The 18,285-nt window shown below is 41.9% G+C and overlaps 1 protein-coding gene across 3 annotated transcripts in view; it reads right to left on the reverse strand.

Moving 5' to 3' along the window:
- MYBPC1 (myosin binding protein C1) overlaps positions 1 to 18,285 on the reverse strand; it is a 216,669-nt gene that overhangs the window by 27,961 nt on the left and 170,423 nt on the right. For all 3 annotated transcript variants that reach the window (XM_033952331.1, XM_033952330.1, XM_033952329.1), the window contains 3 exons: positions 7,361 to 7,528; positions 1,581 to 1,669; positions 78 to 273 (listed from right to left, as the gene is read on the reverse strand). In XM_033952331.1, coding sequence (XP_033808222.1) covers positions 78 to 273; positions 1,581 to 1,669; positions 7,361 to 7,528 — 453 coding nt within the window. The remainder of the gene's footprint in view (positions 1 to 77; positions 274 to 1,580; positions 1,670 to 7,360; positions 7,529 to 18,285) is intronic.

The raw sequence follows: 18,285 nt of genomic DNA on the forward strand, positions 1-18,285 counted from the left end.
TAAAAACCCCTAATGCAACCTCATAAAAGGGGGGGGGGGGAGAGAATATAAGAAAAAATAAACTGCAGAAAACATACCAATGATTTGAATCTCTATGGAAGCTGTGTCTTCCAAGTTATCTACTTGCAGTTTCAAATCATATTTTCCAGAATGGCGTCTCTCTGCCTTTCGGATAAAAATGATTGTGTCAATTTCACTGTTACGGATGTTAATGTCGTTTGTGTCTAGGTCTACACCTTCCTTCTTCCAGGAGACCTTTGGCCTTGGTTTCCCCTGAAAGAGAAATATGGGCAGTCAGACGTGATTAAAACAAGCATCATTAAGAAAAGAGAGAGAAAAAAAGAAGATTTCCTGGGAGCTCATTTGTGCTGTTTGTCTCCTGGAAGCCTCCGCATATTTCACAGGTGACAGACTGAAACTAGACTCTAGTCTTATTATCAAGTTTATGGAAAGCAATAGAGCACTGAATAAGAGGGATATGAGCCTAAATCCCCTTCTCTATAGTTCACTACGCTGACCACAAGACTATCCAGGAACCTGCATACTGCTCTATTAGGAGCAAATACCTCAATACTCTTCTATCCACAGAAAAAAAACCAAAAAACCAAATGCCAAAAAATCAGCAAAGTGGAGTAGATGAGCTGGTCACTAATAGGTTTTTAATCTATATATATATAAAATCGGAGGTATGTATGTATGTATGTGTGTGTGTGTGTGTATGTGCCACGATCACGCAAAAACGGCTTGACCGATTTGAACGAAACTTGGTATGCAGATCCCTCACTACCTGGGGTGATATGTTCTGGGGGTCTCGTGGCCCTCAACTCTATGTTGCTTGCTCAAGGGTGGGTTCACCCAAGAATTTATATGTTCTTGCTCCAGGAGGTGAAACTAATGTTCCTCAAGGGAATTTATATCCGGGCAACGCCGGGTAATCAGCTAGTTAGATATATAGTGGTGGTGGAAAATGATGACCCAAGTTCAAAGAATTGAATCGGCTAACCAGTGGTGTAGCAGCATGAATGTTGTATAAATGAAATGGACCCTACACGGTCCGTGTTTTGGCTTGCCTCCATCAGGAGTTCAGCACTACGATCATCAAGCTGATTATAAAACAAATACAAGAGACACAGTGTGATAATGCTGAGCCAGTGCAAGCAACTACGCAGGCCTGGCTCCCTCTGAAATCACTTCCGGATCGCAGGGCCAGGAAGTGACATCGGAGGGAAAGCCAACACCAGCGCGAGCATCAGGCCAGAGAAGCTTGAAAGAGGAACAGGGGTGAGAAGGGATGGCGTGACTGTGGTGTGGGGGCACGGAAGCAGCAGGGGACGGAGAGGAGGGTGTGGGGGGTTGGTGCGAAAGGAGCGGGGGTTGCCACCACCCAAGCCCCCTCCTACCCTCGCTATGCCATTGTTTCAAATTTTGCTAGGGGACCCCACAATGTATATACCAGAGATAAGCTTGCATGCATGGAGGCAGTGTCATCCATCTTTTTTGTAGATATTCTGAAAACCCAGCAATCTGAGGATGTCCCATGAAAGGTTTGAAACAACTCTCCTATGGTCTTTATTTCTTACCTGGAAAGGAATAACAAGATTCACAGATTCTCCAACTTTTTTAATGTAGGTTTGTTTTAAGTGATGAGGAACACGAATCTTTGGAGGTTCTATAAAACAAAATAGGCAATTTAAACAAAAGGTTACTTCATAGAATTCAAAATACTGCTGCAAAATTAATTTTTGGGAAACATAAATTTGATCTCGTGACGCCGTTGGCTTCAGAGTCTTCATTGGCTCCCAGTTTGTTTTAGAGTTCAATTTAAGTGTGCCTGTGTTGTTTTTAAAATTTTACATGGCATTTTTACTCCTCTCCTTCCTCTATCCTGGAATGTTTATAGATTTTCTTTTGCAAGAGGTAGGTTATAAAAATGGTCAGAAATCACTTCACAGGTCAAGGACCTGGTGGGCCACCCCGGGAGCGGACCGCTGGGCGGGATGGACCTCTGGTCTGACACAGTGGAGGCAACTTCTTATGTTCTTCCAAAAAAGGGATTAAGGGAGTTAAGTTTTTCAGTCACTCTCTGATTTTTAAACTATCTCAACTGTGGAATGACCTTTCACTTCTTTTAAGGAGTTCTGGCTCACTTCAACCTTTTCGCAAATCCTTAAAAACTACTTTATTTGCTAAACACTTTGAAAATTAATTTTACCAAACTTAGTCTTATTCTTTTCTGGTTTTTTATTCGATAACTTAACTATTGTAAACCGAGTCAAGCTTTCGTTGAATGATAACTTGGTATATAAAGTCAAGCATTAGATTAGATTAGAAATCAAAATATACAAGTGGACAATTCTATAAGAGAATGCCTGGGAGGTACCTATTCTATAAAGAAAAGTAAGCATATACTTTCCCTTATAGCAATGGCCTTCTCTAATTTTTAAGTTGGGGCCATTTCGGATCCAAAAGAACTGAATTGCATTGCTACCAATAGGGGGCGTTACTTCAATATTGTGATTTAAATTGGTAGGGACAGACAGGAGTCCTTACAGAACTTGTTTTTTCCACACTATTGAAAATGTGATAGTGAAACAGTACCCTCCACTAGCAGGACTATAAGTGGAGGACTTCCACTTTGCTTAGAGAGAACAGTGCCCTCTAGCCTTTTTTTGGATAAGCAGGAACCAGGAAATAGCGTATTTCCACCAGTTTTTTTTTGTGTTTTTTATCTGATAGCAGCAAAGAGGAGAAAATTATTCCTAGTCAGTCACTGATTTTTTTTAAGGACACATGAGGGAAGATGGGGTGAGGGGACTATTTCTCTTTAAGTAGATCATGCGGGAGGAAAGTGGAGGAGAGGGGAGAGACAAACATGAACATTTTTACCTCATAAATTAGGCAGATTTTCTACAATTAAGGGGAAAACTTTCAAAACTGGGTGGGGAAGTGCAAACTGTTGCTCTTTTTGGTTTTGGCACTTTAATCCTGCAGCTCTTTCATTTAATTTTCAGCTTCCTAGTATGCACCTTCACATGAAATTCTGAAAGTTCAACTCAATAAACAGGAAAAGCTGATCCAGGCAGGGGGAATCCCCATCAGCTGAGTTGCCAGGAATCCTCAAAACTGGTTCAGCTGATGGGGATTTCTCTGCTGCGATCAGACAAGTTTTATCAAGTTTATTAGCAAAATTTGATTAATTGCCTATTATAATCAGTAAGCGATGTACATAACAAAAATATAGTAAAGTAAAAAGAGGTTCACAATTTAACAACAAACACTTAACTTGAACAAACATATAGTTGGGAAGGGAAGGATAAAAGTTACAATTTTCGATTGGGGTAGACAAGGTAGTTGGTGGGTGGGTATGTCTACAAAACTTGCTTTTGTTCGTTTTTCACATGTTTTTATTTTTGAAAATGGGCAAAAAAGGTAGCTATCCTAAGGATCAAAACTTATACCTAGCTCATTTTCATAAATAAAAGATAGACGTTTGGCAACTTTGAAAATGAACATTTTTCCTACTGGGTTTGTGGACGTCTTGCACAAAGCGTCCAACCTCCGACTTAGGCATATTATGGATTATGCCCCTCCACGTGTTCCTTCTTAATTGCCTATGTCACAAGAGTATAGAAAATGGCTATCATTCCCCTCAACCTTTGTTTTTATGGCCAAGACATGAATATTTTGAAATGTACCTTTTTTTTACAGAACATTCCAGATGGATTCCAAGCTGAGGAAACTTTTGGACCCTTTTACTAAGGTGCAAATATCCAGCAGATGCATTTTGCAATGTATATGGTCAATTTATTACAACAAGAGGGAAAAAGTACTTCATAGAAGCATCTGCTAAGAGGTGTGATACTTACAAGGCATATTTCGGCATGCCTTTTGGGGATCAAGGCAAACCTTGGGCATCTCATATGCGAGCACTTCCAAAAAAACCTCTGGAAGGTAAGACAATTTTGTCTCTCACTAGGATGGCAGAATTTTCTGTTCTAACATTTCTTAGAATGTTTAATTTTTCAAGTTCAAATTTCAAGTTTAATGGTAATTTGATAAATCACCTATCGTAATGCTAAGCGATTATACAAAATATTTAAAATCAGAGGATGACAAAGACAAAACGGACTAACATGGCACAGAAGGACTAGGGGTGAACTACAATAACGTATAGTAAAGAAGAGAAAACAAAAAAGGATAAAACAGTAGGAGTGGAAGGGGGTTTCTTTCAGGCTGCCATTATCAATTTAGGAAGGAGAACACGAGAAATAAGACACCTAGATCATCGATTCAAATGCATCTCTATATAAAAAAACTTTTTAGTGCTCCTTTAAATTGATCTAAAATTGCTTCCTCGCTAATGTATGGGGGCAGAGTGTTCCAGATGGGGGGAGCAGTTACAGCGAAGCAGGTCGTGCGCCGAGTGCCAAATGTCTTGAGAGTAGGCACGAAAAGTAAGTTTTGGGAAGATGATCTGAGAGTTCTAAGTGGAGTATGGGGAATGAGTAGCTTGTCAATGAATGCCAGTCCTCTAGATTTAAGTATTTTAAATGTAGTGCAGTTTTGAAAGTAATTCTATGATGGATGAGGAGCTAATGGGTATTTTTAAGTAATGGAGAGAGGTGGTCATATTTCTTGGACTTAGTGATAATTTTAATAGCAGTATTTTGGATTAGTTGAAGTCATCTGTTTTCTTTTTGAAATATTCCAATGTACAGGGAGTTGCAATAGTCAAGTTTTGAAATTACGAGTGAATGAACTAAGATATTGAGAGAAGACGGATCTAAAAAGTTGGCTAGTGATCGAATTATTCGTAGTTTGTGAAAACAATTTTTGACTACAGTTTAACTTATTGTCAATGATTATACCTAGGATTTTAGTGGAGCAAACCTCTTCAATTGGACAGTTATCAATATGAATTGCCGAGGATAATTGAATACCTTCTTTCCACGGGAATAAAAGACAGTTAGTTTTAGCTGTGCTAAGGGACAACATGTTATCTCTAAGCCAGATTTGGAAGTTTGTTAATTTTGAATTGATGTCCTGAATTTTGTTCATGTTAGTAGGGTCAATCAGATGGATGAGCTGGATGTCATCTGCGTGAGCGAAAGATGTAAAGCCTATCAATTGGCAAAGCGTCAAAAGTAGTGAAAGGTAGATATTGAATACATTTTCAATGTTATTTGAAAATATATCTTATATGAAATATGTTGTGAGAATCTCATACACATTAGTCAAAGGTGAAATAAATGTATTGTTTTCATTACCACAATTTCACTTTGTTCTTCTCCTGGATGGTACAGAGGGGAAATGAAAGCGATGAAGTTTGCTATCCCAAGAATTTGGCAGTAACCCGCTGACCACTCAAGCAACTGCTACTTCTGCATGGTGGACACTCCCAAATGTCAAACTGGCAAGCAAGCATCTGCAACCACATACCTGGACATTCCTTCATCCATTGCCTTGGTGCACCATTGCTCTAAGCTCCCTATACTCACTCCCCCAGAGAAAGAGCAGTTGTTTTCAGAAGAGAGCAGCAAGTCAGAGAGTGAGGGAGACATTGTAGATCCAGTTTACAATATCAGTAGTGCGGCTGATGAGAGAAACCCGTACTATCCAAACCCAAAAGACCTCAATGACTTGATCAGAGATCTTGGACTCACCAAGTCCAATACCGAACTGTTGAACTTGTTAGATGAAAGTGTGCAAAGTGACAGATCAGAGGAAGCATCACAGTTTTTTCCACCTTCTTCACCTGTCAAAATGGGCTCTGCTTCTGTCGCAATGTGACCAGTCTGTTTGAGGCAACTGAAATTGCCTCTAACCCAAAAGAGTGGTGTCTCTTGATTGACAGCTCATCTAGGAGCATCAAAGTTGTGCTGCTTCATAACAGGAACAAGTACCTGTCTTTTCCACTGGCTCACTCATTGCACCTCAAAGAGAATTACAACAGCATCAAGACTTTACTAAGCACCCGAAGTACGATGAGTACAGCTTATAGACATTCCTAATGGGTCTCCAAGGTGGTTTTTACCAAGTTACCCTGCTATCTCTGGTTTTGGGGCAGCAGGTACACAAAGGCGCATTTCCAAAGGTGGGACTGGCTACAGCGGACCAAGATTTTGTAGGGAGAAACATCATCAAATGGGAACTACTGGCGGACCCCCAAGAAGGTGCTGAAGCCACTACTAAACATCAAATTGGGCCACAATGAAACAATTTGTCAGAGCTCTAGATAAGGAATCAGCAGCTTTTAAGTACCTTCAAGACATCTCTAATTTATTTAGATTTATATCCCGTCCTCTCCAATCTGTCTCAGGCAAAGCTGGTGTCTTTGTCAGACCACACATAAAGAAGATCCTGGAGTGCAAGGAATTTCCCAAGAAGCTAACTAGGAAGGAGAAAGCAGCTTCAAACAACTTTGCTGCAGAGGTTCGGGGCTCTCTGGGCAATCTGGTTGAGAATCTGATGAAGAATTACAGTAAAATGGGCTGTGGGATGTCTCTCAAAGTCATCTTGAGACATTCAAGGAGAACATGGGAGCATACTCAGAGGAGCAAGGTGAGCACTTTCACCAGGAAATACTGGACTTCGAACACTGTTACCAAGGACAATATAATGAGAACATGATGTCAGACTCATCTGGGGGCTGATTCATGAAGGTGACTTACAATATAATCACAAATCTTGAAAAACTACTCACGTCTAAATCTTCTATGGTCATCTTTATATAACTTCAATATAAATACACGTTAATTGTTGAAAAGATGAAAATTCAGCATTTTCACATTTTAAATAAGTAAATTGCAAATAACAGACATTTCCTATACTTAGAACATAAGAAGTGCCTCTGCTGGGTCAGACCAGAGGTTCATCGTGCCCAGCAGTCCGCTCGCGCGGCGGCCCAACAGGTCCAGGACCTGTTTAGTAGTCCTCTATCTGTACCCCTCTATCCCCTTTTCCTTCAGAAAATTGTCCAATCCCTTCTTGAACCCTAATACCATACTCTGTCCTATCACGCCCTCTGGAAATTACACTTACTGCCCAGGAACAAAAATCATGATACATTTGGCCTGTTTTACAAAGCTGCGCGGTGACAGCCCTGAAGCCCTTAGAGATTTAAAGGGCTTCGGGGCTGTTGCCACGCGGCTTTGTAAAACAGGCTGATAGTGTAATAATTTTAAAACCCCTAAAAGGTAGAATTAATATTGCCTTTGCTGTTTTGTGGGTGCTTAAGTCTTCATTACTGGCCTTGTTCTTCCATGCTATTTCAATATTTTATCATCAACAAAGCTCATTTTTAAAGCGATAGCACTGTATGCATGCAGAGATGAAAAGAAGAAGGACATAAATTTTTTACCTATAATTTCCTTGATTAAAATAGGTTGTGGATGTAATCTTGGATCACTAGGGCCGGCAGCGTTCACTGCTTTCACTCTCACAAAGATTTTTGTCCCGGTTGGCAAGCCAGTGATTGTGAATCTAGTTTTATCCGTCAGCTCAGGGTTGGCCACTATCCATTCCTCCGCTAATGGTAAGAAGAAAAAAAAGAGAGAGCAAGTTATTGACTACAGAACCAAATTCAATCATCTCCTCTAGGCTTAGCTTATAAACCTTAAAATGATGGATGCTGCTGTATGTCCTGCAGAATTCAGACCTGTAAAAATGGTAATACTTAGTAAATTTCCCATGGACTAGAGGCACCAAGACAGCAAAATTTAATTCACAGTAGATCTCCTTTGGATGAAAATAGATTATTCCTTGAACTGGTCTGAATTTTTTTTTTTTTAACTTGGCTATGAGAAAAAAAGTGGTTTACCTACATATTCCCAGATAGTTGGCTGTTTATGTACTTTGACCCAGATCTGAGGGCTAAGGCAATGTGATTATCTCTAAAATGTAAAAATCTGTTGTCTGTTGTTGTTACGTATAGTTCAGAAAATAGCATCCATCAGCAGAAAATAGAATTCTACTTAAAAAAAAAAAGACCTCTAAAAATAAAAAAAAAAGCACAGGGTTCTCAGTTAAGAAACTTGACTGATTATGGAGCCCTTTTACTAAACTACGGTAAACACTTGCCCCCAATGCTATAAATGGCATCCACATTTCTGTGCGTAAAAATTGCATGCCAATAAATTGGCTAATGAGCCAATTAGCACCAATAATTGGCAGCTAACAATCAATTATTGGTGCTTATTGGCAACATGTTTGATTTACATGCACATCTCGCTCAGTGCTAGTTTATAAAGATCCATGCACATAGCTTATTGTGTGAAACTCAAAAGGGGGGTAGCATAGGCGGATCAGGGGCATGACTGAATATTGGGGATCCACACCTAAATTATGCGCCAGGATTTACAACAGATTTCAGTTGATGTAAATCCTCGTGTCAACAGTTTGGAGTGGAAATCAGTTCTAAGCTAATCTGTATATACTATGCAATTAGGAATTACAAATTAAGATTAGGTTCTTATCTCGATAATCTTCTTTCTTGTAGATATGTCTAGTGGTCCTGAACCTTAGGGTTTTGTATCTGAACCCGCAAATTGCTTGCAGAAAACTATCAATCATCTTTTCAACTCCATCTCCTTCCCAGGGCGCTGCTCCGCCCCCTCAGTTCCTACAAAAGCAATCAAGTAGCTCTGTAATGAAAGACATAACTGGAAGGGGGGAAACAGGGAAGAATCTCCGACAGCACAATTCTGTTCTGTAACAAACATTATCAATAAACATTATAATATTCAAACAGCTGCTATAAAACAGATACAAAAACATGAGCAACCAGCACTAATCTTATATAGAGCTCACAGCTACTCGCATGTCCTGCTATCCATCAGAGACTTGAAGCAGACTAAACACTCTCAAGAGTGTTCCTTTAAAAAAAAAAAATTCTCTCAACTCACTTGAAAGACAGAGAAAGATTTTTCCAGCTCCAGACTGATTCCAAGGAAGAAGGCAGGCAAAGCCCACATATAGGGTGGGGCTTCAGGACCATTAGACACATCTACAAGAAAGAAGATTATTGCGGTAAGAACCTAATCTTTCTAGTGCAATGTGTCTAGTGGTCCTGAACCATAGGGATATTACAAATCAATCCCCAGAGTCTAGAGTGGTCCCACTGAGCCTGCCTTTAGAATGGAGGACCCGAAAGTGGCGTCTTTCCTGGCTGCTCCGTCCACTCTATAGAACCTGGAAAAGGTATGAAGGGTAGGCCCTGTAGCCATTCTACAGATCTCCTTGGGTGAGATAGCTCTAGTCTATGCCCATGAAGTAGCTACTCCTCTGTTGGAGTGAGCTTTCAATGCAATCTGCGGCTACTTACCACAGCCCACATTTGTGGAGGAAATGGCCATCTTAATCCATCTGGAAATTGAGGCTTTAGATGCCAGCCTCCCTTTCTTGGCATGACTGGTCAGAATAAAAAGGTGCTCCTGATACAGGAAACTCATTGGTAACCTCAAGGTACCAGAGGAGAGCTCGCTTGACGCCCTGTCCTTTTTCTTCAACCCCTTAAGCTGGGGAAAGCAGGCAAAAGGACTTCCTTATTAACATGGAAAGCAGAGACAACTTTCAATAAGAAGGATGGAACTGTGTGTAAGTAGAACCCTGCTTCCATAATTTTGAGGCTCCCTGCAGGAAAGAGCTTGCAACTCGGAGACTCGTCTTGCTGAAGTAATCACCACCAAGAACATCATCTTGACCATAAGACCTAGAAGGGAAGCCTTGCAATATGGTGTTCAACCAAAAGAGCCCTTTTAATGAACTGGGTGACAGCTGGGTGAGAGGCCAGAGAGCCTCTGTCCTCTCATGCTTGGAACAAGAAAGGCCTGCTATCTGCACTTTCAGTGATTCAACTGATAGACCCTTCTGAAGTCCCTCCTACAAAAGTCCAAGACTATCGAAATTGGAGCTTGGAAGGGCTCTACATCCTCTACAGCGCACCAGCACTGAAAGGACTTCCAGGCCTTAGCATAGGCTTCGAACATTGACGGCTTCTTAGCTCTGAGCAAAGTAGTGATGACCATGTCTGCCTGCTCAAGAGTCATACCGTAAACCCAAAGTGTACCGGATTCTCAATAGGGAAGGTCCTTGAATATGAAGGTCCACTTGGACTGGCAGCCTGAGTCCTTTGTCCCTGGCTGGCCCGGAACATCCTCTCTGACGTTAGAATTGACGTTAGGCGGCGAGAGTTGGTCGGCCCCACAGGGAAGAAAAGCAGGGAGTGAGAACTCGGTGCCGGCCTGTTCCCGATGGCGGCAGTGGCAGCAGCATGTTTCCCAATGGCGGTGGTATGGGGGAGAGCAGGGAGAAAGAAAGAAAGGGGGGACAGGGAGCCAGAAAGAAAGAAAGGGGGCAGGGTGAAACAAAGAAAGAAAGAAAAAAATGGGGCATGGAGAGAGAGAAAGACAGACATAGAGAAAGAAAGGGGGCATGGTGAGAGAAAGAAAGAAGGGGCAGGGTGAAAGAAAGAAAGAAATGGGGCACGGAGAGAGAGAAAGACAGACATACAGAAAGAAAGGGGGCATGGAAAGAGAAAGAAAGAAGGGGGCAGGATGAAACAAAGAAAAAGTTGGGGAAGGGAATGAGGTCTGGAGGAGAGGAAGCATACAAGAGGCTGAAAGAAGGGAAGAAATATTGGATGCACAGTCAGAAGAATAAAGTGCAACCAGAGACTGATGAAATTACCAAACAAAGGTAGGAAAAATGATTTTATTTTCAATTTAGTGATCAAAATGTGTCCGTTTTGAGAATTTATATATGCTGTCTATATTTTGCATTATGGCCCCCTTTTACTAAACCGCAATAGCGGATTTTAGCGCAGGGAGCCTATGAGCATCGAGAGCAGCGTGGGGCATTCAGCGCAGCTCCTTGTGCTAAAAAACGCTATCATGGTTTAGTAAAAAGGGAGGGGTTATATTTGTATATTTTTGAATAGTTGTTACTGAGGTGACATTGCATAAAGTCATCTGCCTTGATCTCTTTGAAAACCCGCGGAATATAAATGATAATTAACATTTTCTCTGCGTACAGTGTGCTTTGTGTTTTTAAAATTTTATTGTTGGTAGATCATTTTGACTTGGCCACGAAGGTAAAGGGGAGGGAGGGGAGCTGCTGAAAGACATCTAGAAATCCTTGCAGGCTTGACTGTGCAGGGAATTATTTTTGTAAAATCATGTTTTGTTATGTGACTGGCATTATTTAGACTTTAATTTCTATGAATGAATAGAATGAAAATGATAAAAAATATTTGCTTGTTTTTATGTGCGTGTGCTGAAGGAAAGTGGAGAGAGAATGGGCTGAGGATGTTGAAGGGAAATGGTAAAGAGAGAGTGGGGAGAAGACGCTGATTTATAAATTGACAATTGTACAGAATATTGTTTCTTTTTATACTTTAATATAATGAGTTCAATATAACACAATTCAAGGCTTGTGTGGATGGAATCAGGTGGTTTGCGGGGATGGGGACTGAGCTTACGGGGATTAGTCCAATAAAGTGGTATTTCTTATTTCTCATTATTTGTTTTATTTTTATTTGTTAATTTGTAAAGTGGTGATTGTTATGTATCAGTTTTTCAAATTTGCATCTACTGTCTTTATATTTTGCACAGTATTAGGAGACTTGTGTCACTTTTTTTGTGGTGTTGTGGTGTTGCATTGTATGCAGAGTCTGGTTTCTTGGCGGTTCAGTTTAACTTTTGTCTACATATTTCTATTTTTAGTTTGTGATTATTCCATATTGGGTAAGGGTGTATCTCTGTTCTGTGTGTATGAAAAGAACATAGTTTTCAGTTGGCATTGACTGCAGGATCAATTGACTGGCGGGATCTGGCTTGTTTAGTTTTACAATGTATGTGTTGGTGTTCTAGTACTCACTGCAATGTTTAAGATGCTGCCTTTTCCTAGGTGAACTCTTGTTGTGCGATATGTGGATTGTTACTAAAAATCATATTTTTCATATAGATGGGGGGGGTGTCAAAAAATGAAGGGCCCCGGGTGTCACATATGCTAGGTATGCCAATGAGTTGCACCACTCTCAAAACTACCAGTTTGCCTTCCTCCATGGACAGAGCTCTGATGAGCCAGTCATCCATATATGGGTGCACTTAGATTTCAGGTGCAAGATGTTGTTGCTAGGCCGAAGGGAAGTATGGAAATGCTGCTCTAGCGCATGAAACTGCAAGTATCTCCTGTGGGCTGGGAAAATGGTAATGTGGAGACAGATCTTCAAATCGAGGGAGGCAAGAAATGTTCCCGATGCCACAGCTGCTATGATCGAACGGTCTCCATGTGGAAGTGCAGCACTTTCAGAGTATATGGAGTATCTGCCTGAGCCCAATTCTTCATCCAAGATCGGCTCTATGGCACGAGGATCCAGTGGCCTTTGCACCATTGCCTGCACTCAGAGCTCTCTCTGGATGGCTGGCCAGAGAATCTACAAAGTGGTAAGGAAAGGGGGCACAGACAACTTCTAGGACCCAAAGGTTTGTGACAATTTGAGGCCAGATCAACCATAAGGCCGATTGCCTGCCTCCTATGGTGGTGGTGGTGGTGGGGGGGCTCGGCCCCTGTCCTGGCATCAATGTGATTTCTTAGAGGCTGCAGAGGAGCGAGAGCCTGAGGCTTGCTGTCTCTTGCCTCCGCTTGACCTCTGACATGATACCTGAAAGGACCTCTGCGTTGCTTGGCCTGCTGCATAAGGACAGAATCCTCGAAAATTGTCCCTTCCCAGACCCCGAGACATCCGGGTCTGCTGTCTGGTAAGGCCTCGGGATGACAGTCTGTAACACTTGCCATCAGGTCATCCAGATCCTTGCCAAATAGCATTTGGTGACCTATGCCCCCAGTGAATGTATGTACCTTGGACTGAACAAACAGCTGCTGGAAATCTGGAGCCATTGGGTAAAGCTTGGCCATAGCCTTAGCCACACACAAGGATCCCTCTGGAGATTCCCAGTGGTCTGTAATCAGCTTTGCGATGTCTGGATGCGAAGAAAAGCAAGTGGTTGGAGCAACAGAGCTGCTCATAACTGAGCATTGAGACGAGGAAGCTAGTGGAACTTCCAGCTTCATTTCTCTCAGTGAGGTAGAAATAATGCCCAAGAGCTCAAAGGCCTTGAAAATCTGGAGCACTGTGAGGTCTATCCCCCCTGGTTTAGGGCCACTGCCACTACTTGACCATCTGCTCTCATGCAAAGAACCAGATTCTGCAAGTGAAACTTTATCCTGGGACAACAGAAGCATGGAATCAGACTTTCCATCCTCCCAGTTTATGTCAGACTGAACCTCCTGGTCCAAGACTGTGTCCTAGTCTGTCTAGGATGCATGCTGAGGGGAGCTCCCCTGCACTACAGCCTCTGGTGTGCTACAAACAGACACTGAGGATCTTCGTCAGTTCAAATAGGTGTTCCACATTAGGCTCACAAAATCCAGGGTGAAGCCTTGTACTGGAGGTCTTGAGGACCTTATCAGAGACTCCCTGCTGATTCCCTGGGCTCCGTGGCCCCCACACATCTGTGCTTGGACATTGCACTTTCGGAGGGCTCTGGAAAGGGTCTCTTCCCTTGGGAACATGCCTCCTGCAGATCCCCAGCCCTGAAGAACTTGGAAGAGGCTGAGCACGAGGCTCCCACCCCTCCCTCACAAACTCTGCTGCACATGGGACATGGACACTACTCGGCCGGTCATCCAGCCCAAGCCTGGTATGATTTAGGAGTAGGAAGGCCTAAGGGATCCATCCCTGTTATTTTAAAGCAAAATTGGGTTTTGAGGCAAATGGAGGCTTTAGAATAGAAAATTGTTTAAAATCCAAGATGGCTGCCACCAGCAAAATTGTGGCAGAAATGGCCCATGGAAACTTCTCTGATGGATAGAAAATGTAGGGAAAGGGATTTTAGAGGAGGGGGACCTAGGCTTGGAGTACATAAACCTTCAAATTTGTCTTCTGAAGACACCCCCTTGATTTTCCCATAGACTATAATAGCCTTACTCACAGTGCCATGTGGTGCCTCCCTGCTTCAGCACAGGAATTCAGCTGGACCAAATAGAGAAGAAATCTGCCTCACAGATTTGATGGGCGAACGTGGTCTTCGGGCAGCCAGTTGGACCAAGGTTGGACTGAGCTTCAACCCCTGGGAAACTTCATTGCGAACGGTGCAGGGGAGGGGGGAGGAGGACCAAGCAGCCGACTTCTCCCTTGCAGAGGTTCCAACAAATATGAACTTCTGGGCACCGGGCCTCCAATTGAACACTTAGAAAAATACCCCAAAATAATAAAAACGCAGAGCAGAACAGAAACACTTTTGAGCAACTGAGGGGATTGAAAGGAAGTGGAGTTGAAAAGACAACTGACAGTTTTCTGCAACCAATTGACATGCTCAGATGCACAACCCTATGGTTTAGGACCACTAGACACATTGGACTAGAATCAAAATTTTATTTACATACCACAGTACCTTATATGGGATCTCAGCCTAACAACACATCTGCGGCAGTCTCCATCGAGGGCTATATACTCAGTCCAGCGATTTTCCACTTTTTTTGTACTCTCTGAAAAATACGGAAAGAAAAAAGTGGAAAATCACAGGATTAAGTGTATAGCCCTCGATGGAGACTGTCCCAACTTTGTTGGTGGACTGAGAACTTTTTAGCAGCCCAAGGTTCAGTTCATTGCGGTTTACAATAAAAAAAAGAAACTGACAATGTCAGTGAAGAACACACAGAAATACATAAACCTATTCCAGTAAAAATTAATCAGACAAATAAGTTTTCAAAGATCGCCTGAAACGCATATATGAAGTAGCACCCAAAATCAAAGGAACGAAATTCGGACCCTAAAACAACATTGGGCGTTCCATAAATCACTTTTGAAGTCTTTCCCTTCGTAGAGGGGAAAGCAAATACCATAGTAAACCTAGATGGATGTCATGAGACGGCAGAAACAAAATGATCCAGCAAATAACGTGGCACTAAGCCATGCCAAATTTTGTATAACAGACAACCAAATTTGAACATAACCCTAACCTCCAATGGAAGCCAATGAAGTTGAAAATAACAGGGGAAAACATGATCATATTTTCCAAGATTAAATATGAAACGAATCGCTGTTTTCTGAACTATACATAGCTGATGAAAATACTTTTTTGGAGCAGCCAAATAAACAATATTGCAATAGTCAAGAATACCTAATATTAAAGATTGTGTTAATACACAAAAAGAACATATATCAAAATACGACTGGAGAAAACGGAGATTTCAAAGCATGGCAAAACCCTTGCGGACAACTGCAGCTACTTGTTCTTGCATAGTTAGATACTCCCAATTAGAGAATGACATGGTGACAAAATTCATCACCGTTCCCGTCCCCGTGGATAACCGCGGGAAATAAACCCATGTCATTTTCTAGTGTTTATTTTAACCTCGGTCCTTCTACACCAGCATTCTTCAAAGCAAAGCTTGCGGGTCAGTGGTTGTGGCCATTCATACTCTGATTCTTATGTGAGCCAAGGATAATGAAGCCATTGTGACATCACTGATGTAATTGGTTCTTAGGTACTGGTGGAATGAGGCATTATGACATCACAATATCTGCTCTGGATACCAGAGACTGTCATTCTGTAGTGTCTGTTTCAACTTCAGTTCTTCTACACCAGCATTCTTCAAAGCAAAGCTTGAGGGTCAGTGGTTGTGGCCATTCATACTCTGATTCTTCCCTCTTTCCTTAAAGAATGACATGAAGATGGTTTCACGCGGTTATCCGCGGGGACGAGAACGGTGATGAATTTTGTCACCGTGTCATTCTCTACTCCCAATATCTTAATTGAAAGAACTGAAAGGTGGAAAAATACATTCTTCAATTACCTGAGTGGGGGTAGCCAGTGGCGTAGCGAGGGTGAGAGGAGCCCTTCCCCTGCCCTTGTCTCCACCCCCGCTCCTTCCCCACGCCTCCTGCTGTGCACATGCCCCCTTCCCTTCTCCCTTCCCTCTAGTTGTTCACCGCTGCAAGCAACAACTTCAACATGCTCCTCGCGATCCCAGCAGCTCTCACCCATACCTCTAAAGTTCCTGGCTCGAGCAGCAGCCCCCAGGCTGCTGTCGCACCGGCGTTGGCTTGTTCTCCGATGTCACTTCCTGGACCCACACCTAGGAAGTGACATCAGAGGAAAAGGAGACGTTGACGCGACAACATCTTGAAGGTTGCTGCTCATGCAGGAATGTTGCAGAGGTACAGGGGAAGCACCATGCACACAGCAGGAAGGGGCATGGAGGGAGCATGTGGAGGTGGGGGGGGGGAGAGGCCCCACCACCTCAGGTGCCTCTCACCCTCACCATGCCACTGGTGATAAGTAAAATTCTACAAAACTTGTAGCCTGTTTTCCCACACAAAAGCTACCACCACCCTTTTTCACCTGTGCTTTGCAGAATCAGAAATAATTCCTCTCCTTTAAAATGTGGATGTGTTTGCCTGCAGGGAAGCCCTTCAGAGGAACTAGAACAGTGGAACTCAATTTGCTCTTTGCGTTCCTAAGTCCACGATCGGATAGATCCGGATAGTACCGAATACAGCATCAAGATTTCTGCTGGGAAAATTGAAACATCCGAGTGCCACCCAGATTCTGAAAGAATTACACCGGCTCCCCAATGGAAGTAGGGTGAACGTCAAGATCATGTTGTCGACACACAAAATCACTCATCTTCCGGAACCATTACTTAGCAACCAGATTACAACATGCACACCGCTCGAGTCAAGAATATTCAATGGAAAAACTATCGTTCAAAGACATCAAATACAAAAGAGTCAGGCAAAGAATGTTCTCAGTGGTGGAACTCCCTACCAAAGGAATTAAAACTAGAAAAAGATACCATAGAAACATGACGGCAGATAAAGGCCAAATGGCCCATCTACCCTGCCCATCCGCAGTAACCACTATCTCTTTCTCTCTCTGAGAGATCCCAGGCCAAGACCTTCCTTTTCTCAGATTACTTTAATGAATATAAGAATTATCAAGGAGGGGGGGAGTAGAAATATGATGGAAATAGCTCACTACCTCACAGTTCATACAGGATAAAGTGAATCAGGAAACAGGAAGGAAGTTTAGATTAATATGATACATTTAAATGGCAACCAAAGGTTTAGAATGTATATTTATAGAGATATAAGATATAAATAAGTATAATGAATGGATATAGGGTTATAGTATTCTTTATTGTTGAGTCAAACAAAGGAAAGATTAAAGGTAAATAATTTGTGCATTATCTCTCAGAAACAATGTAATTCTGTATGTAACACCATTTCTAGGCTTCATATATTGTAGCTCCAGTATTGTACTGTCATTACTGGAGTTATTGTTCATATTTCTATCATAGCTGAATTGACTTCTTGGTCATTAGTAATGGCAAAGAAGCTTTAAATAAAAAATAAACAATTAATGATCAAACCTTCATTAACACTAAAGGAGAGCAAACAACTGCACATTGTACCTACCGATCTGTAGAGATCTCCTTTCAGAAATGGGAATGTAGCTACTTTGTTACCTGCAATGAAATTTTCCACATATACTTACCAAACCAGTCCCTTATTTCCCCACATATAAAATGTATTTGCTGTTCTCCCCCTGATGTGAGAGTGGGGGATGTAACTTTTGAAATATTCCTTTTATGCAAAAAATTATGCTTCCCCCAAGTTTAGCTTCTTTGCAGGGTTGGTCTTGTACACGATGGTTTTGGCTTAAATGTTTTCAAGGATAGGATTTTGGGAATTACGTTCATGCCGCAATATGCGGCTCTTGGAAAGCCGGATTGAAAAACAGCTTTGAGATAATATCCAAACCGAAGTCCACCGCTAAAGTCTTAGCGATAATTTGCATTGGCTATAACTAAAACAAGGTCTGGTGACAAAACAAGGGATATATGGAGTGAGTAAAGTTAATTTTAGAGGAAACATTGTGAGGCAGACATCACAGGAACGCAGAAGACAAAGGCAGCATGCTCAGACAAATGTATGTCTTGAGACAGACAAAGACAGTACATGAAAGTCTTTCATAAACTGTATCCCACAACAAAAAAAGGGGAAAACAATCCCACATGTAGTAACGTGAACAAGAATAGAAGTGGGGAAGGGACACATAGCATTCCTTTTTGGTTTCATAGCCCATATGTTTGGCGCCCTCTACTGGGTATGTCTGGTTTTATTCTATTTGATTTTGTTTTCATTCTTGATTGTTTTTATATACTTATTTATTGATTCAATTTTCTATACCGTTCTCCCAAGTGAGATCAGAACAGTTT

The sequence above is a fragment of the Geotrypetes seraphini genome, chromosome 7 (assembly GCF_902459505.1).
Source record: "Geotrypetes seraphini chromosome 7, aGeoSer1.1, whole genome shotgun sequence".
NCBI lineage: Eukaryota > Metazoa > Chordata > Amphibia > Gymnophiona > Dermophiidae > Geotrypetes > Geotrypetes seraphini.